General features: G+C 40.0%; 1 protein-coding gene across 4 annotated transcripts in view; it reads right to left on the bottom strand.

Moving 5' to 3' along the window:
- Nucleotides 1–26,102, bottom strand: part of LOC146868100 (mucin-5B-like) — a 153,382-nt gene that overhangs the window by 50,569 nt on the left and 76,711 nt on the right. For all 4 annotated transcript variants that reach the window (XM_085608932.1, XM_085608931.1, XM_085608930.1 and 1 more), the window contains exons 4-8: nt 20,119–20,151; nt 15,905–16,073; nt 10,395–10,498; nt 7,698–7,872; nt 5,764–5,867 (exon numbers count right to left, since the gene is read on the bottom strand). In XM_085608932.1, coding sequence (XP_085465058.1) covers nt 5,764–5,867; nt 7,698–7,872; nt 10,395–10,498; nt 15,905–16,073; nt 20,119–20,151 — 585 coding nt within the window. The remainder of the gene's footprint in view (nt 1–5,763; nt 5,868–7,697; nt 7,873–10,394; nt 10,499–15,904; nt 16,074–20,118; nt 20,152–26,102) is intronic.

The following is a 26,102-nucleotide window of genomic DNA, read 5'->3' as shown; positions in this document are numbered from 1 at the left end:
TTGGCCATAACTTCACTCTCAACCTGCAAGCTCATTTACCAGGGGGCCCCCCACCCAACATTCAAGCTGACGCAGCAAAAAACGTTGGTGTCAAGTTTGACACACAGTAGACACTACAAAACCAAATCAACACGGTAGTCGGCACGTGTTTTGGTCTTATGGGAACTGCTGAAAAATTCTTCCAGATCCTCTCCTTGCCTGCGAGAACAGTGATCCTGGCCTTGATAGTGTCCATGCTGGACTACACCAATGCCCTTTATGCAAGCCTACTCCTATATTTGTTGATGAACCTACAAATGGTCCAGAACACAGAGGCCTGTTTGGTCCTCAGGCTACCTAGACAAGCTTCAGTCTTGTTACACCTGAAGAATCTGCATTGGCTCCCAGTTAAAAAAGGATCCTGTTCTAGGATCTGATTCTTATGCCCAGAGCTTTGCATCACTCCGGCCCTGAGTACCTGTCTTCCAGGATTCAACACTACACTCTCCTTAGAAGTCTGTGCTCTTCCCAGGCCATCTGGCTAAAATACGAAGGGTCAGGCTGGCAAAAACAAGAGGCAGATCCTTCACCCTTCTGAGCCCACAAACCTGGAACAGACTTCCTGCGGAATTATGCCAAATAGAAAGTGAGAGGCCTTTAAGAAAGCAACTCAAGACCTGGTTTGTCACTCTCTAGTTTCGATAGCTGTTGCTCTCTTACATTCCACTCAGCGCCGGGATACTCCTCGGAGTAGTTGTGCAGTCTAGAAATCTTGCTATTCATTCATTTATCAACACCAATCCTTTTGAGGTGGTTAGAAGACGATTGCGGGTGTCACCTGCGTGCCCCACCTTTGGGGTAGATTACTTGGAAGATTCAATTAAACTGGCAGCCCTGCTCCTGTGGTGCTCAATTTGGATTAACCCACCTGCCTCTTTTAACAGGGAAATCATCAAGGACTGCCTCTCTTGTGAGAAAGGCCTGAATATCCTTATCTGTACATCAGTTTTGAAGTATTTAGACCTGTAAATTATTATTATTTGAATAATTATGGGTTTGTGTTCTGACCTTTGGACAGCTCCTTGCACAAACATATAATTATATTTGACGTTTTCTGATACTATGCGTCAGAGAGAGTACTTCTGAGAACTAGGCACTCGGGGAAGTACAGGAAGGTGTGGCTTGTGTGGATCCCTCAACGTTTTCTTACCCAGAATCCCCAGCAAACTTCAAACGAAGCTAAAACAATCATATTTTACTCACATTTCTGTGTGGGAAAATTGTGGGATCACCTGGCAGGCACAAGGTTTCTACCACCCAGGGTTTCTCCCTGGTCTGTTGCATGGATGTTGGGGGATCCATACAAGCCACACCTCCCTGGACTCCCCTGGGTGTCTAGTTTTCAGAAATGTCTGGGTTTGGTAGGTTTCCCTTGAAGGCCGCCGAGCCCAGAACCAAAACCGTAGGTAAACCCCTTGTGAAACCAGGTCGTTTTGTGACAGATAATTTTTATGTCTTCACAATATGTTTTGGGCAGGTTCCCGTTGAGAGCACTAGGCCTATCCACACCAGTGAGGTACCATTTTTATTGGGAGACTTGGGTAAATGCTGGGTGGTAAAAGGAAGTTGTGGCTCCTCCCAGAGTCCAGAACTGTCCATCACAGAAATGTGAGAAAAATTTGTTTTTTTAAACAAATGTTGAGCTTTGCAAGGGATTCTGGGTAACATAACATGGTGAGAGCCACACAAGTCACCCCATCCTGGATTTCCCTGGGTGTCTAACTTTCAAACATGTACAGGTTTCCCTAGGTGCCGGCTCAGCTAGGGCCCAAAATCCACAGCTAGGCACATTGCAAAAAAAGGATCAGTTTTCAGTGGAAAAATGTGATGTGTCCTGGTTGGGTTTTGGGCAGTTTCCTGTCGTAGGAACTAGGCCTACCACACAAGTGAGATACCATTTTTATCGGAAGACCTGGGGAAATGCTGGGTGGAAGGATGTTTGTGGCTCCCCTCAGATTCCAGAACTTTCCATCACAGAAATAAGAGGAAAATGTGTTTTTTATACACATTTTGAGGTTTGCAAGGGATTCTGGGTACCAGAACCTGGTGAGAGCCACACAAGTCAACCCATCCTGGACTTCCCTGGGTGTCTAGTTTTCAAAAATGTACAAGTTTGCTAGGTGCCGACTGACCTATGGCCCAAAATCCATAGCTAGGCACACTACAAAAAAGGGTCAGTTTTCAGTGGAAAAACGTTGCATTTTGGGCCATTTCTTTTGCAGGCACTAGGCCTACTCACACAAGTGAGGACCCATTTTTATCGAGAGACGTATGGGACCAAAGAATAGTAGAGCAAGTGTTATTACCAATTGGCGTTCTCTGCATTTGTGCCTTCCAAATGTAAGACAGTGTGTAATAAAGAAATCATTTTGAAAAATGCCCTCTAATTCACATGCTAGGATGTGCAAATAGTCACTCTTCTGAACGCCATATCTTGTTCCCATTTCGGAAATACAGAAGTTTCTTGATACCTATTTTTCACTCTTTATTATTTACCAAATGAATTGCTGTATACCCGGTAGACAATGATAAACCATCGCAAGATGCAGCTCAGTCATTGGCTCTGGGTACCCCAGGTTCTTGGTGAACCTGCAAGCCCTATATATCCCAGCAACCAGAATGGTCCAGCAGATGTAACGGTATACTGCTTTAGAAAATCTGCCATTGTTAGAAGAAGTTACAGGTGAAAACGTTTGCACAAATGGCTGTTTATTCAACGCAATTTCAATCTTGTTGTATTTCAACTGTTACTTTTTAAAGGAAAATCTTAAAGTTGCTAGATAAATGACCCGTTGCTGCATTTAGAATTGTGTCTACTTTTCAGAAATGTGTAGCTTTCCAGGATCCACCATAGGTTTCACACCCATTTCTACCACTAACTGGAAGGAGGTTGAAAGCACAACAAAATAGGAAAAATGGTATGTGTCCCAGTAGAATGCCAAAACTGTGTTGACAAAAGTGGGTTTCTGACAAACATTGCCTGTTCCTGAAAACTGGGAAGAGGGTGATTTTAACACCACAAACCCTTTGTTGAAACAAATTTGCAGGAACAAAAACCAGACACTTTCTTCTGCAGCAATATTTCCACCCCCCCTCCCCCCCCAAAACAAAATGTAGCTGTATTTTGGCTAATTTCTCGGGCCCCTTCTGCGGAATCCACAAACCATGGGTACCTTTAGAAACCCGAGGATGCTGGGAAAAAGAACGCAAATTTGGCATGGACCATTTATGTGGACAAAAGGTTATGGAGCCTAAACACAAACTACCCCAAATAGCCAAATATAGGCTTGGCATGGGGTGGGGGGGTTAAGGGAGTATGCTGTGCTCCGCAGCACTATTACCTTGGTGTGTATCTGTAATGGATGATAATACGTGGGACAGAATGTTACTCACCCGTTTTAGCTTCGGTGTTGTGAGATGCCACTTGAGCTTTTCCCTTCGGCAGTTTCACCCTTCTAAAATATTGTTATGCCCCTGTGACAAAACTTCGCCCCAGAGTCTTTTGCACTTATCTTTTTTTACCAATTGTATTACTTTTTTTACTAAAAGGATTTTAATACCAATAATCAGGACCAGGGGCATTAGAAGATCCGGGGCTGCTTTGGTCTATTTGCAACAGCTTGACTGCCCATCCTATTTTATAAATATTTGCTTTTTTTTAAATGTGGAAACTATGCTCTTTAAATTGCAGTAGTGCTACGTATTTTACATATGCATTCTTGCTTGTATTTTAGTAATCGTTATTATGAATCATGTAATCGTTTTCACTTGCATTTGCACTTTATTTGATCTTACAAATGCTGGAGAGTAGGCAGTTCTAAAAGTGGTTTGATATAGCCTCAATATACTGTCCCAATGGGTTTTTCCTCTTGGAGGCTTTCATTTCTGTGTATGGCTTGTCCTAAGTTTTATTTTAATAATGTATTTTCAATGTACTTTATGGTTACCTTGTGAACCGAAACAAAGTTTCTTGACTGACTGACTGACAGTGTTAATGTTGGAAAGTCCTAATCTTAATTAAAAGCAAGTACTGTCCCACTTCTGAAAAAACATTATGTGGCATACTTCTTTGTGTTTATTTTTCCCTCCCTTTTCTTTGGTATCACGTATTTTGTTCTTTGTCGTTTCTCAGACAACAGTTCACCGGACCAACTGATCACTCTTTAGCGGATGGAGACTGGATCTTGGTTATCCTTTTTTTCTCATCTGTACTTTCCTTGTCATGTTTGTTTTTGCACCAGCTAAACTGAATCTCTAGCACCACGAAAGAGGAAGGACTTGAAAAATGGGGGAAGGGGTGATTTATAGTGATTGTACAACAGTGTTAAATGCATTGGTAATTCAACATGATGGTTTTCTGGATATTGTAGTTTTTTACTAGATTATGTTTTTTGTCTTTCACTCTCTGGCCCCATACAAATAACTGGTTCTCTCATACCCCATATTGGTTGGTCATCGGTTCTCAGAAGGTGGTGCTGGGGATACAGATTATCAGTAGAAGTGCGCTCTGGATCAGGTAGCTGACTTGGGAAGTCTGGCAGAGGGGGGACGATTATGAAAGATAAGCAAGAACAAAGACTCCCATTGCACGTATTGATTGTTGTTCTTGTGTCCCTTCATCTTCCTTGGTGTCACTGCTATCGATGGTAAGCAGCGATCTCCTAAGGGTGCAGGAAGATGCCTCTTCTAATCCAACCCTGTTGGTACAAATGCCTCCAGCCACCAGAAATGAACAGCCAAGAGTTCTGCATGGACAGGAAAGCCTGGCCGCAGCATCATTAGAGGGATGCTACGGCAGGAATAAGCAAATAAATAGAGAGAGGGAGCTGCAGAGCAGCATCATGCGAGGGAGCTGCTCCAAATACCAAACATATAATACATAAATAAAAGGACTACTTTTATCTCATCAATAGTTTCAGCTACATCTGCACTAAATAGGCGTATCGGCAAACTGCTGCAGGCTCATACATAATATGGCGGTCAATAAGCGAATTCTTGAAGGGGGCACCCCTAAAAGTAACTGAAGAGGTTGAACCAAAACCATTTTTTGTTATCTATTGTGCTGACGGAAGGTCTTGCCAGACTCCTAAAGCGTCTGTAGCAAAATCTAAAAAGAAAAAGCCAAAACCAGAAATAGGAGCTCCATACAGTCTTTTAGAATCCCAATATTTTAATATGTGTTAATTTTTGAAAGAGATAAAGCCAATTTTTATACAGAGAAGAAATGAGAGCTTAAAAAGCACCAATTCTATAGAATATACTTTGGTTGACCGGGAAAGAGCAAAAAGTGAGTAAGAATGGAGGGTTTTGCAATGATGAAGCCTGAAATACTTGTGAAACATGTTGGCATTAATAAGGACACTATGTTGGATCTTGCATTGGACTAACAATAATAATAAATTGGCTCTTGCCAAACATCAAATAGTTTTGAATTGTTGTGGTGTATTGGCCATGCACTGGGTTTAAATTTAGTGGTTGAAACTTAAGGTCAAGTGTTCCCAGGTGACACACTGCATAATTTTGGGCGTATCACTTATTTTTTGTTCCACTGCACAATCTAATCTCTAGAAGCTTCCTTTGGGCAGCGACAGCTAGGTTCCTCAATAGAAGCCTCCAGGTTTTGGTATCAAGGGAGAGGAAACATTTAAATCCCTTGGTTTAATATAAGAAGTAGGTGTGTGTGAAAGCAATACAAGAGCTATAGGAGCAGTAGATGTGTTTTACCTGTGCAGTAATCCAGAGGACACGTCAAGCGAACCTTATAATCTTGACAGGACTTCCCATTCTGATCTTCATTAAGGCAAGCAAAGCCATTGTCTGCATCGAACCTGCAAATACACATATGTGCACACTCCAATATCAGTACATCTGTGATCTATTTACTGTCTATATCCAGACGCACACAAAATATGTATATGAACATTTAGCAGCTCCCTGTCACTGACATTTTCTTTCTGGAACTATTCCTTTACATAAGGCAGCTAAAGCAAAACTTTTTTTCTGTTAACCAGAAAGTTGAAAAGCAATCTATCATCCTATTGGTTGGGTCACGTGTATCCACTTTTACAAACTTTCTTTTTCCCTGCGCTTCCAACCCACTTCTGTTACTTTGTCGCACTCCTCTCCACTTTGACCTCTCGGAAGTGGCTTTGGCAGAATTCTTTACAAAAGCCCAATAAATAAATTGATCCAATATGAAATGGAACTCTGGGCTTTGATAGGTGTATTTACTGTCTGCTCTGCGTAAGAGCCTCGGCAGCTGCAGCGGTTCCATCCACTAACACACCCACCAGTTCCTAATGTGACTCAGGGAACTGTGTGCTCTGGCAGTTGCCTGAGAATGCCCCATGCCCTGGGCAGGTTATGGGAGCAGGAATTGGTGCTCCAACAGTACCCCACACCTGGCGAGCATGAGGCAGAGTCAAGAAGGGTCAGCACATCTAGGGATCATGTTTATAGTGCATCACTCTTTTTATACATGTTCAGCAAATGAGCTCCTTGACCTGAATAAAAGGTTAACGAAAGTGGTTGTACATCTTTAGATTTAGGGGGAACTTCTATCACTTTACAGTTTTAGCTGATGTTTGTCCAGCTGTCTAGATCCCCCAGAGGTCATCTTTTAGGACATTGCATGGCCTCAATGGTGTGGTTAACTGTTAATCTAGAAGATGCTGCACCACTGAAGCATTCCCAGTCATAGCTACCCATTTCCATGATAACCTCCAATATTCCAAGACACTACTGTGAGGTTCGGGATCTACCTGGAAAAACGTCCCGTTTTTTGCTTTTGGACATTTGCTGTGGCATGGAATCCTAAATGGAGCGTCTCCCACTGTAATGCTCTTGGTAAAATGTTTTGAGCTGTACATCCAGTGCCTGCCATTTAAAATGAGGGCAGCTGCTCTGGACAGTCAACGCAAGGATCTCTGAACAGGCTGTAGTGGTATGGGTGCACACTCAAGCACACGTGCAAAATGAGTGCCGAAGAATTTTGTCGGGTACAGCTAGCATTGTGACCGAAGGATCTCACACTAAATTGTTATTATTTAATTCGAGAATGGAAGGGACTGCACCATTCTTCCTGTGTAAAGCGTACATATGTATATTGTGTCACTGTACACATTATATGTTAAATCTGATCAAACTCCAGACTGAAACATAATATAAGTGTGTCAGAGTCACTGACTTGTTTTGTATATGTGTGTGAGTGTGTGTTTTATATATATATGAAACGTGGCTGGGAGGGTTGGTGAATAATTTATAGTTTATATATGGATAATCTGTTATACTTCTAGAGTTCTGAAAAAAGGAATGAGGAGTGGTTTTGTTTGCCATTGGCTTTTTGAGAAGCAGCAGGATTATTAATGCTGCTTTTGAGCAGAGGGGATTGTTCTTATCAAGGGATGGCCTTGGTGCAACAATTTTCTTCCGAAATATGATCAAGCACTGATGATGTGATTGGCCAGAATATATTGACATTGAACATGAAAAAACTGGTTATTTTCATTATTATTGCCTAGAGTTTCAGTGCAATGAGTGTATGTCTTCATTTTGATCACTGCCTGAAATGTGACTATTGTTTGCCTAGTGGGAGTTATACTCCTGGCCTTAAGCCTATTTCCTCTACATCTGCTATGTGATGATGGAAGGTTTCTTACAGTTTGATCACGTCCCCTGTACTGGTGACTGACTGTCCAGAGACTGTTTCCACCTGGATGGCAATAGGTTCCTTGCACATGTCGGTTAGAAATTTCTTCCGAAGAAGGCACAAAAGTTCATATTCTCCCCTGTTATCTCTTGTTGTATACGCATTTAGCCACTTTGTCTGGCACTCTAGAAAGGAAACAGAAGACAGAGTGATCAGTTCCATAATGACTAAGACAGTTCCTCGTCTTTTATTTTTTGCAAAAATGTAACTTGAATTCTCATAGTAGTGCTTTGTGCAAGAGCAATAAACAAGTCCACACTAACAACTTCTTTATTAGGAGTGCCTTCACTGAAATGTGGGCCATGTCTAGGGAGTTTGTGAGAACAGTAGTGACAGTGACTCTCTGCCCCGTCACATTGTAGTTTGATGTTACTGTTGTGAAATTTGTAAAATGCCTGCATCAAGCTGCCTTTACAAGGTTGACACTAATTTTGAAGGTTGGGTGCAGTCCATCGGTAGAGAACCTGTAACTACATTGAGTATGTTGCCCAATACAAATTCAACCCCTTTCAACTCCAGCTAATGCTTGTATTGTCTTCATATTACTGCAAGATTCATGAAAATAACTCTGGTCCCATTCAACGAGTAAAACAAAATATGTTTTGCCAGGTATAGCCAGTCTCCACAGCAGATATTCTCCTGGCTTTAAGCAATATGTTTAATTTTTTTAACGTTTCAGAAGACATCACCTGTGTATTTTAGGGTCACAATCTCTCTAGCTAACTTCAATCAACTGTAGACCAATTAATCATGTTTCTACTAACCACAAGGGGCAGCTACCACTCCGTGTCCTTACTAGATTATGTCCCAGTAACATTCTTGTTACCCAAAGAAGGCCCCACATGTGTTATGTTATGTTAAGTAATTTATAAACGTGCCTGGTTACTTCAGAGCAATGTGTCCCCGTGCTAAGAATTCATCTTGGGTGCAAACTCAAGCAGACGTCCAAGACACCAAGCCATTACAACTGCGTCTTGGACATCTGCTTGAGTTTGCACCTGAGATTAATTCTTAGTGCGGGGACACTTTGGTCTGAAATTACCAGCTGCTCTATAAATTACTTAACATAACATAAAACATGTGGAGCCTTCTTCGGCTAACAACATTTTAACCAGTATATAATCTAGTAAGGACATGGAGTGGCAGCTGCTTTTGATGGGTAGCAGAAACACGGTTAATTGGTCCACAAGTTGATTGAAGTTAGCTAGAGAGAATGTGACTCCTAAAATTAAACTGGTGATATCTTCTGAAACTTAAAAAAAATTAAACATATTACTTAAAGCCAAGGAGAATATCTGCAGTGGAGACTGACTATACTAGGCCAAATAATTTTGTATTACTCGTTGAATGGGACTAGTTATTTTCATAAATCTTGCAGCAACATGGAGACAATATAAGCATTGTCTGGAGTCCAAAGGTGTTGAATTTGTATTGGGCCACATACTCAATATAGTTGCAGATCCTCTACGGGTGCACTGCACCCAACCATCAAAATAAACGTCAACCTTTTAAAAGGCAGCTTGATGCAAATGTTTTTCAAATATCACACTGGTAACATCAAACTCTAATGTGACAGGGCAGCGAGTCGCTGTCACTACTGTTCTTACAAACTCCCCAGACTTGTCACACATTTCAGTGAAGGCACTCCTAATAAGGAGGTTAATATGTATTTGACTTGTTAGTGTGGACTTATTGTACATTGGCTGAAACACATCAGTTGAACAAGCACTACAACCCTTTTTATTCAGTTAATCTACCTTATAGAACCAATTACCAAATGGATCCCTTTAGTCACATTCTCAAGTGAAAACAACCTCTCCCTCCCAAAGATCATGAATATAAGCCTCAACATATTTAACCCTAGTGAGTCTACACAAATTAATTCAGGTAGATGATAAGTTGCATAGTAAAGTTTACTATATGAAAAATGTACTGTTGAAGTTTGAATTACTAAGTAGACCAACTCTCTGTTTGCCATTTTCTTGATGTCTGTCATTATTATATTTTCTCACATTACTTTTCATCTAGTTTTCCATCCTATTCAAGAGAGTACAAAAACACCAATTTTCCCGAAATCCTTTGAATGCATTACCATGAAAAATCCTCCCTAAATAGGTTCTAAAAGGGATATCTTCCCTCCTTTGACAATGAAGTAAATTCATGTTCAAATTCAAGTTGAATATTTATATTTGTTTATATATTTTATAATAAAAACAATAGACACACTAAGTTAATCAGAACACTGAAAGTCACCTCATTTCAAAAAGCAACAATCGTTAAGAACGGATAAAATCCTCTTCAAAATGCAATTTCAAAAGTTTGCTTTCCGAGAACTCAGAAAACAAACTGTGTGTTACCTAAACTGAACTGAAAAGTGGAACATATTGTGAGCAAATCCCGTTAGATATTCCACATTTCCACATTGAATACCAATTAGTTATATCTGCTTACAATATTTTTCAATGGAAAGATATTTGCATATTTCTTGACAATACTTAAGTCCTGACATGGTGTGAATCTCAAGGGACTGTTCAAGAACTAGCACGATCAAGTATTTTACATTTTCACAATTCTCATCTAACTAGTGACCTGATCTTCAGTTGGCAATTGAGGATTTTATTAAAGGCACATTGTCCCGGTCTCTCACCTGTACAAAATTCTCCTGAACAGAGGAATTTGACTCTGTAATCATTGCATTGACTAACGGTTTGATCTTTGTTTAGGCAGATGAGTCCAACTGAAGCATTTAACCTGAAAGCGAAGACAATAAAAACACAAAAGTTAGGCTTGGGACATAGATCAATGGTTGGTGGACATTGACAGCAATTGCATGTCACTGAAAAGAGGTAAACAAAATCAACCTACCAAACCCATTGTGTCGTCTACCATTAGATCATGAAGGTCAGAATATATTTCCTATTGTTAATTCCTCGGCAATGTGTGGTACCTGGTGCAGTGAATGTAATATTTTTGTCATGCGATTTATCACATGCGATATAGTAACCTCCCACTGTGGTGTCACATGAAATTATTAGGCAATTTTACAAATCTAGAGGGACTGTTTAATCTCCCAGTAGAATAATTTGTTAGAAACCTGAAAGAATGCAGGTTGTGCCACCCAATACATCTATTTATGAATGTGTAAAATACATGCCGTGCATATGTTCTTCTGTTCTGTTCCCGTACATCCTCTGTCACACTGCTCTTAAGATCAATACATACAACAGTGTGTAAATCAAATGGAGACATTGTTCTCCCTTTTATAGTGAGGTAGATTCAAACTCAGTACCTTTAGAGTTCATATAAATAGGAGTAAAACATAACATAGAAATGTAATCAGAGGGAAAGGAAGAGCACTTTAAACCGTACAGATATTACCTTTAAAAAAGGACAAAAATATACTTACAATTTTAGGTAATTATAATGAGATGTACATAACAAGCCACAGAGAGGTTTTTTTACTGTGTTTAGTCTTTCATTGTGTAGCAATGGTAGCAAGCACACTTTCCTGTGGTTGGTACAAGCAGCACCAGAAGCACAATCAATACATTCTCTATATTTCTTCCTATGCTCTACCATAACCCCTCATTTACCTTTACTGGTGCTTTTGCCAAGAGAAACTTCATAACAGCTCTCTTCAATTGACTATGTCAGATAGAGCTCTTTCAAAATGCAATGCTTCTGATGTATGATGGCTGTGCTTCCAGCTTCTATTAGTCTCATTTTACTCCTACATAAGTTCAAATAATTGAGAAACATTTTGCATGAAATCATTTTGTAGCTGCAAACTTTGAGGTTTTTAACATCATTACATATTAAAATCTGACTATTGCATTCTATACATATATATTTATACCTGATATTTGTGTTACTTTTCTGATGCTTTCTACCTTGAACGTTATCCTTTCATTTAGGTTTGTGTCTCTTTGCAATGGGATGTTTATGGTTGAGATCCAGAATCTAACAACGCACACTAAATTCTAAACATTGAGTTGATCTGCGCAAACATAAATGATATAAATAACAAATGCACTGATATTGACCTCACAAAAATTGTTACAGATGAAATCACAGATTACATAACTGGTGAAATTGCACAGCACTTCACCAATGATATCATTGATAATATAACAATAGTGACAAAGGATTTCTCTTTTCCACATCTGTTTACCAATATTTGGTATACAGCTTATTTTTATATACATCTCTTTCTATACCTCTAGCTGTGAAAAGTCTCACTGCAGACCTCCAACTACAGATATGTATTGCTAGAGAGTGAAATTTCAGCAGCTGTTATTTTCAATAAACACAAATAACACTACATAATATGCAAGCTAATTTGTAGTCATTTTTTCAACCCAAGGAGTCTTTTGGTCCTTTTCACAAAAAAATAGATGTCATCATGTGGCATCAGTCCAGTTTCAGTGCATTGTGATTGATGCACTTCAATTCACTCACAATTTAGTTTACTCACCTTTCATTTGTATTAGCAGTCAATACCTTGCTCAGTCAGTACTGCAAATCTACTGACAAATGTTTAATGTTTTTGCCATTCTCTAGAGAAGAGCATTAATTCCTTTTGAGGGTGCTTACACACTGCTTATAGATTGCTGCAGTAAAATACCAAAGGAGGTATAGTGCATCTTGCCCGCTTCAATAACCAACTGACTTCCCCCAAGAAGGAGCCCTCAATAACATTTAACAGGTAACAATGATGAAATTCACTCTTTTGCATTTTGAATCAGTTATCCACAATGCAGTATGGTAGATGCAGTTTCATTTACTGGCAATTAAAGGGAGAGGATGTAGCCTTACGGCTAGAGCGGTCGACCTTGAAGCTGGGGAACGGGGGTCGAGTTTCGGCAATGATGCTAAAACATACTGTGATTCTGGGCAAATAATGTAATCTCCCCGTGCCTAACAACAATGAATGTGTCTCTTCGTAACGAAACTGGTGATCATGTAAAGCGCTCTGATACCCGATTTCTTGGGTCTAGTTCGCCCTATATAAAACTCCCCCAAAAAATAAAAATAAAGAATTCAGTAGGAGCCACCTAACTCTATAGGCTGTCCCCCATTGAGTGAACCTCAAGTTGCACTATTTTGAGAAAGCTTACTCAGCCAATACTAATTGCTGTCTTGAAATCTTGCCAACTTATATGTAGATGGATATGTGCTAGTCAGTAAAATATATATACCTGTGTGTCGTGTGCGTGTGTGTGCGAGTGTGTGCTCGCATATATTCACTGAAAACATCAAAAGTTAAAGTGGTGTTATAGTTAGGTATGGTAATATTATCTTATTTTGCAATAGTTACTTTGCATTACTTAGAAATTTGCTGAAAAAACAAAGGTTAGAGGGATGTTATAGTTTGGTGAAAATGTCAGTTAAAACATACCGTTTTAAACTTACAAAACCACTGAAATTCTTCAGTTATAGCTATCTCAAGTAACTATAACTTGTGCCCTAAAGTAACTATAACTTGGGCCCTCGACACGCATTATCAATGATGTCATTTCAGATGCTGCTGTGATTTCATCAATGATGTCATTGAACATGTCTTGAGTAGTGTAATATTGGAGGTAATTAGCAGTGCATGGTGAGGGTGCAAGTTACAGCTACTTTTGGACATGAGTAGTACAGACTATAAGTAAACAAAAGGAGATGATGGACGGAGCGCTGAAACTTTTCAGACACTCACCCCCAGTCACAGATCTGGGTTGAATCCATCATCGTTCTTTAGCTCACTTCGCCACCTCAGTTCAGACCCAGCTATATGCAAATCAGTCCTGACCCTGTGCCTCTTGGCAACAGTCCAGCCCGAACTGCCAAGCCAGGTCTTCCCTGAACCGGAAACAAGCATCCTGGGACCGGTTTCGGGGTAACACCCCTCATCAGCCAGGCTAGATTGAATCCAGTGGCAAAGTGAGCAAGGGACCCACGTCTGGGAATACCCTGCCAACTTAGGGTGTACAAAGCAAACAAAAGGAGATGATGGACGGGGCGCTGAAACTTTTCAGACACTCGCCGCCAATCACAGATCTGGGTTGAATCCATCATCGTTCTTTAGCTCTCTTCGCCACCTCAGTTCAGACCCAGTCCTGACCCTGTGCCTCATGGGAACAGTCCAGCCCGAACTGCCAAGCCAGGTCTTCCCAGTTTGGGCTGGACTTTTCCCATGAGGCACAGGGTCAGGACTGATTATTTTAATTTTTAATAAACTTTTAAAACTTCGTTTTGCAGTTTACCATAGGTAACCTCTGCCTACGGTGCGAAAAGATACTAGTAGGAGCTCTGTACTCTTAAATTTGACTCCATTCCTGGACATGTAAATCTACAATTTTCTCTCAGAAATGGTCATTAGCCAAGTGTAGTAAAGTTAATACAAATTGTAAGAGTAGATTTATACGTGATTAAATCTACGCATGCAAATTTACCTTTGTAAATAGGGTATGTCTAGGGTTACATACTGCTCTTAGATGTGTTTTTAAGCCTGTATGGAATCATTTAGGCATGACAAAAAGCAATGAGCTGCTACAATATAATTTCATGATTACAGATATTTGCAGTGAGTCATGTTGTTACTGAAACAGAAAATGAATGATTGGTACCATTGCCATCCAGCTGGGTTTGTGAATAATTTCTTTTCTAGATTTTGCTTTTTTGTAGGATTGACCATTGTTCTTTTGTATATTTTATTTGAAGTACTTTGCATTGTTTGTAATGATATTAACTTATTCAACCAATTTTTTGGCAATTGTAGCTATAGAAAATGCCCTGTAATTAACCCCCACTCTCGGAATTACCAACCTTTCACTCTCCCATGTATAGAGTGGGAAGCCTGTATATGTTTGTCACAACTTCTATGAGAGTTCTCGTCAGCACAGTCTACTTTTAACTGGGAGCTGGGGTCTGTAGAGAGCGGCCGCTGACAGGGAATATGGAGGGTGGTGGGAGCACCAACCTCATTCCCAAGCATTCTACGGCACGCTAGGTGAAGGCTGATTGTCACCACAGAAAGCAGAGAAATTAGGGTCCCTTGTTTCAGTGCTGTAACATCAGAGCAGGTTCATGGCTCTGACCTCAGATCAGTAAATGTAAGGATTCTAAAACCTGTGTTTATATTAATGGCTTCTTTTCAAAGTCACACATACCATGCTGAATTATATTAGTTAGTACAACATTCCAGTGTATGCGTAGCCTTCCTGAGTTCATGCCCTAACTCCATATCTCCATGACCTCTTGCGAACCTGTCATCCAGCATATTTTCTTACAGTTTTCCTTAGTGTACACATTACAGTTAAGAGCCAGTAAATGTATGTATGTCATTATAAAACATTTATCTGTATGTAATATATAACAATTATTAACCCTTTTTCAGAAGTGCTGGATCATACATGGATACAAATATCTATTAGACTGCACTGTGGACTGCTACAGGCTGAGTGCCCATGAATCACAAAACAATAAAAGGTTACTCAGATCCTATAAAATAATTATCTCCTGCAGCCTTAAATACTCATGTGCAACAGGGTGGTGCTGAAAAGAAAAATGGAACTTTCTCCAACCTGTGTCCCAAGTTATCGTTAACAGGTCTGTATTGAAGTTGGCACCAGCATGTACTCCAGAAGTGGCTATGTGGATACTATTTATTCCACAGAGCTTTTTCAAGACCTTCTGTAATCCACTTGGCGAAGAAATCTTTTCCGTGCCTGAGTTTGGTGGTTATACCTCATTCGATCTGTCTGCACCCCTCAATTGAGTCATGGAGTCAACGGTTAGGATAATAGCCATTTACACAGAATCATGAGAATGCCATGGTGGCAGAAGTGAGATTCCACATCCTTTGCCTCCAAATATTACAGTAGTGTCCCATATTTACCCCTCAACAATGCCTTATTGAATACTGAGGAACTAATGGCAGAACAAGGTGTGACGACTACTTAAAATTAGTCTGAGCTCTTGACGCGCTGCCTACTTTATGTTGCTGCCAATGCCAGATAGCTCGAGTAGCAAGCTAAGGGCATGGTAGACCAAATGACAAGCAATGGATAAAACCTACACCAACTGGCTACCCCCATTTGAGTTGCAGGTAAGTAGGATTGTGCTCCTAACCTAGTTAAATTCCCTGTTAGTTTTATGCCAGGAACCACTTACTGAATGTTGTTTTTCACCACTTCTGCAGACAGACCTTTGGTATTCTCAGCTGTAATTCCAATTGGATTAGAGCAGATTAATCCGGGAAACTTCGCTCTTAGTTCACTCAAAAGCTCACTTTCGCCGTTAATGTTTGGTCGATTCCCATCAAACCACCTGGTCCAACAGGCTATTAGAAAAAAAATTGGAAATAAACAGACCATATTTGAAGTGCTTGATTTTTTAACCTGTGCTGCACAGTGTGTAACTCACTAATTTCACCATTCTAAACAACAGAGTTAATCAATATACTGAGCATATGTTAAATAAAAAAATAATAATAATAAAAAAACAATATAGTAAATCAATCCGTTTAGCAAAAGATCCCAACCCTAAGGTCATAGAGTGAATATCGGAGCTCTGCAAAACCATGGCTTTCCCACAATGCGGACCAGGGGGGTGGAGTTTGAATCTTATTTTCACTATTTAATGATTTTTGTCATTATTTATGTCAATCTTTTAGATGAATCAAATTCTTTTTATCAGTAGACATTACATTTTTGAACACGATCACCATTTTCTGTGGAAAACATTTTGCGGAAACCAGAGGGGTGGGGGGTGATGGTGGCGGTGACCGTGGGGGTGGTGGGGCGTTGCATTTAATTTAATTTGGGACATAATATCAAAAACTGCACATCTCGCATTTTGTCAAGACTAATTTGCCCAGCCTTAAGTAAAAGAAGCACTGGATGATCAAACTGAGTCATATTTTGTGCTCCATTGCTACTTTATATGCTTACCTATAACTCACTCAATGTTTCTTCAAATAATTATTTAATTTCAAAGATGTTAAGTTCATTTTATGACATTTTTCATCACTGTGTTCCCAAAAACGCATAATGACATTATAAATAAGTATTCTTGAATCCATTCAAAATGGGTTTGAAACACACAAAGAATTATTTCAGATTTACGAAGTCTAAGTGAGAATGTCCACTTTTGTGCAGGAAAGACTAAAGGATATATGAGGGAATAAAATCTACATTAGAGACAATGGGTCTTAATCTCAATGAAAGTATTAAATCAGAACTTGCCGATTTACTACTTTCTGGAAGTCACAAACATCCCTATGAATATGCCTATGAAAAGCTGCACCTGGAGTATGTTTCCATGTGTATATCTTGAAAGGTCATGTGACATACCTAGTGGGATCCTGTTCCTAATATGTGCAGTTCTCAATAGCTAAATCTGATCCCCTGTGCAAATGCATTTTTTCCTTTGCAAAGAAAATAATTGTGCCTTCCTCTACATCCCACAAGAGCTGATAATTGTCATGGTGGAAAGGGGAAGGTTAGAAGTTTGCGAATGGCAACAAACAGCCACATTTGTGGGCGTGCACAAACGTCCAAGGCTGACCATGCCTTTGGAACATCCACTTTCCCACCACGTAAATGGGATTTGTGTGTGCAAATAACTCCACACTCATGCATAGAGGGGTTTCCCTTTGTGAATTCCTGGCAGCTGTGAGTATGGTCATTCAGCGTGTAAACAAATGTGTATGACCGAATTTACGCTTAATCCAAATTTTACCCTGTGAATGGGCCCCTAAAAGAACTTTCATACCTGATGTTTCACTGACTGGATTTTCCATTGGACAACTAGACCACTTTTGATCAGCTTACTTGGGATTTCTATATCTATGTTGTTTGCTCCAAATACTGTACATTATGCTCTGTCTGAGCGCTGTACTGCTACTAAGTTCTGTTGAACAACTATCCAGGTGGTTGACCTAAATGTGCCTGCATGCCACAGTGAGAGCATTAAGGAAACGTTTAGTAGAATTGTCCAGGCACCTAATTGTTTTATCTATAATTCTAGATTACAGAACATTCCACCCCTTTCTGTAGACCCACTGGACCTGTATGATTGGTTTTCCCCACTGCAAACACTTTGGCTGCATCCCAGTCTTTAAATACTAGAAATGTACCAGAATTATTACATTAAAATATGCTAATAAATGAAAATATGATACACTTGCTACTTTCTTCTGTAAACAATAATGTGGCTATAAAATGTAAACGGAATTATGTTCACTAAGACGGTAATGAGGGAGACCCTTTGTGTTGTCCAAGTAACTGTCATTTTTCTCTTTTGAATATAGACTGAAAAATCATAGCTCAGCTTATTACCAGTCCTTAATCAGATTCAGGTATTTATGATGACATAAAATTAAATTTATTTTAGGGCTTCCTTTCCAACAAGCCATTTTATTTAGCTTATGTATGTATGCATGTATGTATGTGCGAGATTTATATTTTGCAAACCTAGGTGTACATCCAGGATATTGGAGAGATGATTGGAAAGTGGAAGCATATGAAGATACAAATTAAAAACATGAATACTGCAGAAACGTAGACACAAAAATATAGACTTTAAAAAAAAATACTTCGCCCTACAAAAGTGTAATTGCGCTCCTAAACTCACAATCAAGAATTCTTCGCACCAAAGTAGTCAGAACTGGAGCTAGAATATCATAATAATCCAGGGTGAGCAGTGGGAGCTGGGGAGCTCCTTATTGTGGATTGACATCCTTTGGTTTGATTGATTTCAGCTTTTCTCTGACATGCAGGATTGATAAGGCAAACCTGAGTTTAACGTAGTTTGAGAAGGCCTGTCCATGGCTACTATATAGATATATAATAAATAGTGCTGGTCTTTCGATGCATAGTGCCATGTGTAATTCTATGGGGTATACCTCACACATTTCCTGCCTTTATTGTCCGGTTGCTCTGCCCATGCATAAAGAAAATTGTTTGGGGATCCTTTGATAAAGTTAATTCCAACATATTATTTTGTTTTTGAAAGATAAGACAAAATTTATTTAGTTAAGGTGGGACGAATATATAACATATGGACACCTTAGGCACCATAAGCTCCACATATGAGGCATTCATGTTTTTTTATTTTTCCCCGATTCCACCTTAATATCTTGTCTGGTGTAATGTAAAAATCAAAGATGGTTATATATTCATGTAGTCTATAATCCACACGTTTATTCACGGAATATATATCATTTAAGTATATGATAAATATCTCTAGTATTAGACTAGAGATCCAAACACTTTGCCCATTTTTTTGCTCAGGCCCAGCACATCGTCTTTTTTATTTTGTAGCAAACATTCATGTTATGCAGATATTGTTGATGAATTACTAAGCACTGTTTTAGGGAAAAGTTAATAATTTAATGATTGTGCCTTTTGGTAGATTGAATTCTCTTTGTATCTGTTAAATATGGTAACAACTTTTGAGGTCTGCCATTAGCCAAGACCTTTTGATTTTATAAAATAATATCCATTTACTTATAAGGGCATCCAGTCTGCCTTCTTCATCGATTAGTCTCTTCTTAGGTCGTTTTTCTTCCACCCTCTACAGCATACATAATGGACCAATGGGTCAGCCCACTTCACTTCATTGGCTAACTTCACTGAGTAACAACTTTCAGTCGCTTTACAAGGAGCACATCCACACCCAAAGTAGTTCTCTTCAGTTAAGGGAACTACTATGCCAATGTGTGCTTTTTGAGATCAAAAAATATTTTAGATTTTAGCCACTTTCTGGGAAATTGCGAGGGCTCAGCAGCTTTCCCAACTACAATGTTTTGCAAAAGCCATAACAAAAGAAGCAATGACAAATCCAAAAGGCTGGTAGCCAATGTGATTCCTGTTGGCGTTGCCAGTGCTTCTTTTAGACTGTTTTCAGCAACTTCTCTCTGCCTCTCAGTACATTGCCAAGTGTGAATTGTAAATGGCCACTTGGTTGCAATGCGGCTGTTTACCACATTGAGTTCTTAGCATGTAAATGAAACCACATAAACGTTGGGAAAATTGTGCAGGCTTTCATATGTTTGAACTTTTTCTGTATTACATCTTGGGTTGCTTGTATTCCAGTTCAAGGAAGACCTGGCCTGGTAATCCGAGTAATTGCCAGTGGCTGAGATTAATCCAAGCATTCCATTCATCACTTTGTTTGTTTTGTCTTAAGTTGTTTCGGGGTACAGATGACACAAGTGACCATTCATTCTCCTGACCACCAGAAAGTAAACTTACAAGCATAACCCTGTAATCCAGTCCACAGCATTACTCTGGACTTAGCAAATTCTACCTCAGGCAAACAGTTTGCTAGAAATATCAAAAATAGGAAAAGCGTCTATGTGAAAGAGCAGGAAAAGTACTTACTGACAGAAGAGTTCCCCACTGTTGTGTCACCACCTGCACAAGAAGAGTAATAATAGAGTTTGTATTTTATAAGTTAAAAGGCAGAGTGCTCAAAATCATGGCAGAGCTTCTGTGCATCAACATAAGCATAACAACATTGTATTACAACATGGTCGCAACAGGAATGAGACAGATAGAACCCTGTTGGGCATGTGTGGCAGATCAGAACTTGATCTCCATTGAGTAAATCACAAAAACCACATCAGCGGTTATTCCAACGGCTTCTGTTACTGCAAAGAATTAAGACCTTCCTTCCATCTATGGACTTCTGATCAACAGTCCAAACCCTCAACTTGTCACAGATTGACAGAGGTAACGAAGCTCTGCGTGCTGAGACCAATCAAGTTTTTATCGAGTGGCTCAACTAATCACCAAAGAGAGTCTGAGAACATTTCTCCTACCTTGAAGAATGTGAATTCTCTAGGTCCCCTTGACAGAATCCACTTCAAAACTTGTTGCGTGATCTACTTCACCTGAGAAAACATTGCTACCTGGCTTTTAAAATGAATGCATCATGTGGCACTCACACAACAAGGAGCATATTCCTAACCAGAGTAGAAACCAAAAGCCTAAGAAAGGTCTGAGGTGCCAACAGACTGTTTTTGGTATTTGGTCCAAGTCTCTAGAATGACCTCTTTGTGCACCTCAGACCATCTCACTTATTCGTGCAATACAGGAAGTATCTCAAAACCCACCCCTTCACAATCGTACTAAGATATGAGACGACATCCCCATCCCTTTTCTTCCCTCTGGGTCACTTGTACTGGCTTGTCTTCAAACTGTCCAGAAATTAGAGAGAGGGGTCCTACTCAAGCAAAGGGACAGGACACCAAAAATAGAAACTTTTGTCAAAAAGAACAATCCCTTTGGACTCTTTCTTTAAAACATACAGGAACAATTTACAACCATCCTTCAACAACCCACTCGTCCGCACCAAATAGAGACCAAAAACATAATATAAATTCTATATGTTTTTTATTATTAGGATCCTTATAGATTCAATAGATATACAAAAAGATTAAAAAACATATGTATCTTCAATACACATAATAAAAATATTTCATACACAAACAACAGGGAGAATATATCAAGCTTTTAAAAGGGTTCAACAACCAAATGAATTAAGTGAGCACTCCAAGTTCATAAACATATATTTTTGGTAACCCTGGAATGATATTCTCTCTTTTTTTACTACTCAGACCAGGTGTTGCTTGGGTGCTTTTCTTACCCAAAGCTTTGTTTATCGAACTTGGAGTGCTCACTTAATTCATTTGGTTGTAGAGTCCAAAGGGATTGTTCTTTTTGACAGAATTGTCTTCACACTGTAAACATACCTGCATCTCGTTCTCACCTCTCATGTGAGTATTGTATCATGTTGCTATGTGCGCCTCCTAGTGCCTTCCAGGGAAAGGTGCAGTTGCTATAAATATCCCCAATAAAATACACATAAGAAAATAATAAGTGGTTATCCTGTAAATTTGGCATTGATCTGCCACCGCCTAAATCTATGTTGGACACAAGATCCTAAAAAGAAAACTACTCTCCTTCCCCCGAACGACGGAAGATTAAAAAAACACAAAGAGAGCAGAGGCAACAACCTCAATTTTTCCAGACAGTTTTACTTATACACCCCAGTCCTTCCTGAATCCACATGTTCAACCACTCGTACAGTGTCATTACATCATGCAACAGGCATCCTGCAAAGACAAGTTCTGCTTCACACTATTGCTTATCTCCATCCTTTCACAAGACCATCACTTCTGCTTCTCCCTCTCTCTGATCATCTAGCATTTTAGGCACACCTCATTTAGAAAAATGACAGCAACAGGTATGCTTATAATGACAGATAAGGGAACACATTAGGTAACACCCAGTGATGCAGTACTCTTTGGCAATGTCATTTGCACTGAATCGCCAGAACAAAAACACAAAGGGGCATATTATGTAGGAGTTGTGTTGCCCTTGTTCCATGCAATGGGGCGCAAGAGCGACGCAACGCTTACGTTTCATTTGTCAAACCACGCAAGGCCACCTTGCGTTTCTTGATAAATCCAGAGTAACACAGCGCAGCGCAGCATAAATCGCTGCATTGTGTTACTGTGCCCCAGGGAGGTGTTCCATGGGTGGAGTGTGGGTGTTCCCACACATCCACCCATGGATTTTGGCGCATTCTCAAATTTACCATCAGTGGTAAACCTGGGAATGCGTCAAGATGCTACAGCTCCCCAGTTGAGGAGTCGCTCTCATGGCACACAACGGCGACACAAAACAGAAGTCAGATTTACCAAGCCACGCAAGGCCACCTTGCGTGGCCCTTCATGGCTTGAAAAATCTGGAGAAATGCAATGCAGCACAAATCGGTGCCTTGCGTTACTCTGCCTCAGGGTGGCGTTCTATGGATTGAGCGTGGGTAATCCCATGTATCCATCCATGGATTTCAGTGCATTCCCAGATTTACCACTGCATTGATTTTGTACAGGAATGTGCCCCTTTATGCACAAAAACAATCCTGCTTTCAAGGCAGGCACACTTGCACCATGGTGCACGGGTGCCTGCGTTGGCACTAGGAGGCACATTGCGCACCAGCGCAGGCAAATGACAGGAATGTGCTGTATTGTTAAGTACGGCGCATTCCTGCCCTTTCCTGATCATTCAGCGCAGCAAGGTGACCTGCTGCGCTGCGTGATAATTTCATGACTATGCCCCTAAACATTTTTGCACTAGTCTGATAGGTTTTTCACCATGGTGTCAGTGTAAATGTTATTTTTGTACCAGTCAGTTAATCCAAATGCTTCTTTTGCACTGCTTGATTATTCCTAGTAGTTTTAAAAAATAAGTAATTGTAAATCCAAAAAGCCCTCCTTTTATCCAGAAACCTTCCATGGCCGACAAACACGAGCAGACCCCAGGGACATCAGGTGTAGGAGGTGGAGTGACCAAATAATACGAGGACAAGGACAATGGTGAAAGTCTGGCCTCCTGCCAAACCGAATTCCCCCGGACGATAAACACGCTGCTCCTTGGTGCCATTTCCTGCACCAGTGACCTTGTTTACAAACATCATAATCCCTGCCTGAGTCCATATCCGGAGCCTTGACAGCTTCCCATTGTCTGAATCTGGGCCAGGGCTATCCTGATACATTCTTGAGCTCTTAGCTTCGAGCAAGATCCGTTGCAGGTCCTGCTGATAACCCCATTCATCGCTGCCTGGAGACTGACATTGTGCTTCCTCCCTGAGTCACACCTCTCTTTCTGTGCCCTCTCTAGGACCCAGAGCCCAACAGGTGGGCACAAAACCAGGGGTCTTTTTACTTTCAGTCTTTGTCCTTAGCCCACACTTTTTTTCATTACTCTTTGTTATGTTTGGACTGGGGTCTTTCAGGGTGTCCTGGTAGGTAAGGGGAGACCCCCTTGTACCACACCCTAACTGGGTCTAGTGTCCACGTGGTGCCACTGCACACCTGTGTTGTCCAGTGTCAATACATGTCTCCACCAGCTCCTTTTTCCTCCCCACTTCTGCCCTATTTCATTTCTGTCTCACTTGGAGACCCTAGATTGGCACATTGGAGCACAACTAAATAACTCATTGTAAGTGGCCTAATCACAAAGGTGAATATAGCCATGCATATTTACTCACAGGTATTTTTACAACTACATCTAGGTGTAATTCACCACTTTTTTGTTATTCACCATTTGTGAGTGTAGATTTACACCAATGTGTAAAGTCTCCACCTCCTCAAATCATGGAGTGGCGCTTCCTACAACAGAATTTGTAAGTGTAAAGTTACTTCTAGTAAATTTGCAAGCATAGGCAGAGATACCTGCCACAGTGGCGGAGATCTGCCTATGGGACAGTATTGGGACAATTATGAAAACTATTTTAATGTATAACATCAATATAAATTAGTTTAAAATATTTATTAACCGAGAATAAATCAAATAAAATGTTACAGCACATTAACTCATCAAATAAACATGTATTCAATTCTTATTTAACTTAAAATATTAATTTAAGGTATAAATAAAAAAATGTCAACAACAATTTTAAAACTCCTACCCCCGCTAACATTTGTACTTTTATTTTTGTTTACTATTTAGTAACTTTTTTAAAGATATATGTTGAATGAATTCATAATATTTTTATTTTTCTTAATAAAAGTATGATCATTTCACTCGTAAAAAACCAATGAAATTCCCTCGTTATAGTTAGTGCAGGCAACTATAACTCACGCGACCGCAATCCTCTGCTGATGACGTCAGATATTACATCACTGTATTTAGACACTTATTTACCCATGTCTTCTTCCATTAATCTTTAGCTATACATATATTACAAATATTTATTTTTCAGAAAGACACATATGTCATCAGTGATGTAATATCTGACGTCATCAGCAGAGGATTGCGGTCGCATGAGTTATAGTTGCCTGCACTAACTATAACGGGGGAATTTCATTGGTTTTTTACGAGTGAAATGTCCAGCTAACTATAACATGTGTGAAACCTATGGTTTTTTAAGTGAATTTGCAAGGTTTTTTAAATGCTAATTCGTAACTATAACGTGTGTGAAACCTATGGTTTTTTCAGTGAATTTGTACTGTTTTTTAAATGCTAAGTTATGTATTTATTAAATGTTTGTTTTTTCAGGTTTTTCACCGTGCGCGCACGGTGCGCGCACGGGGCACTTCGCGCACCGTGCGCGCGCTGTGCGCACTCGGTGCACTTTGAGCACCGAGCACCCACGGTACGCAGTGCGTAACGTGCGCGCACGGAGCGCGCACGGAGCGCGCACCCCGCGATTTGTTTGAAAAAAAAAATTGTTTTTTTCTCCCTTGGTGGTCCTTCTGTGACCCCCTGACCAAGACTAGGGGGTCAGGAACTGTCCACCCTGCCCCCTTTTGACGTTCTCCACCTTTGTTTTTCACCCCCTCAGACTGCGAGAGACAAAATGGAGGCCGACACTTCCTGGTTTCGACCGATTCGAATGTTTACCGACATCTAACAACCAATCAGAATTGCGCTCGCGCATGGCAGGGTGCGCGCACAGTGCGCGCACGGTGCGCGCGTATAGATATTTATATGCTTTTAAATGCTATTTTCTCAGGAAATACTGAACAGATTTACACCAGACCTGCAAAAGGCACTTCCCTGACCTGAGGACTACCTCTCTGCCAAATTTCAAGTAATTCTGTTCAGCCGTTCGGGCTGTACCTTCGACTAAAGGTCCTATGGAAAAATGCATGGGGAAAACGCGTTTTGGGACCCCCCCTTTTTCTCGGCCCCCGCTTGACGAATCACCCCGAGACTTTCAGGGTAAGAGCTGAACGGAGCGCCCCATTTGTTTTGAAAATTTCGCGAGGATTCGTCAACCGGCGCCAAATTTATTCAAAATAGAATTTTGAGATTTCCTATGGAAACTAGGTTGTAACTATAACTATCTACTGGCGACCGCCAGTAGATAATATATATATATATATAATATATATATATATTATATATATATATATATATATATGCACTCACGTATGCACACACACATTTATATAGCTAGATAGATAGACAGATAGATAATACATAGATAGATTAAATGTCCAAATAATTGTGTTAGTTTAACATTAGTTCCTGTAGGGTGTTATTTCATTTCTCTACCTTCATTATGTTCTATTCTATGGAAGTGTTTTTTATTACCAATGACTGGCTATGTGTGGTTCTTGACTTACTTCAAGTCTGGGCTAGAGTACTTTTGATCCTCTTTTGACACCTGGGCTTTAAAGTATGGCTTGTGAATAGATAGGTAATACTCTATTGTGGTTGTCTATTTGTTTTAGCATGTCCTTTCCTAAACCCCTCCTTAAATGTCCCTAAACCCTACCATTTAATGGTAGGTATTCCTCATTTTACAGCCAACCCCTCTTGTCATTCCCGTATTTGATACTAAAAAATAT

The sequence above is a fragment of the Triturus cristatus genome, chromosome 1_2 (assembly GCF_964204655.1).
Source record: "Triturus cristatus chromosome 1_2, aTriCri1.1, whole genome shotgun sequence".
Lineage (NCBI taxonomy): Eukaryota > Metazoa > Chordata > Amphibia > Caudata > Salamandridae > Triturus > Triturus cristatus.
This window is presented reverse-complemented; position numbering and strand designations above follow the sequence as displayed.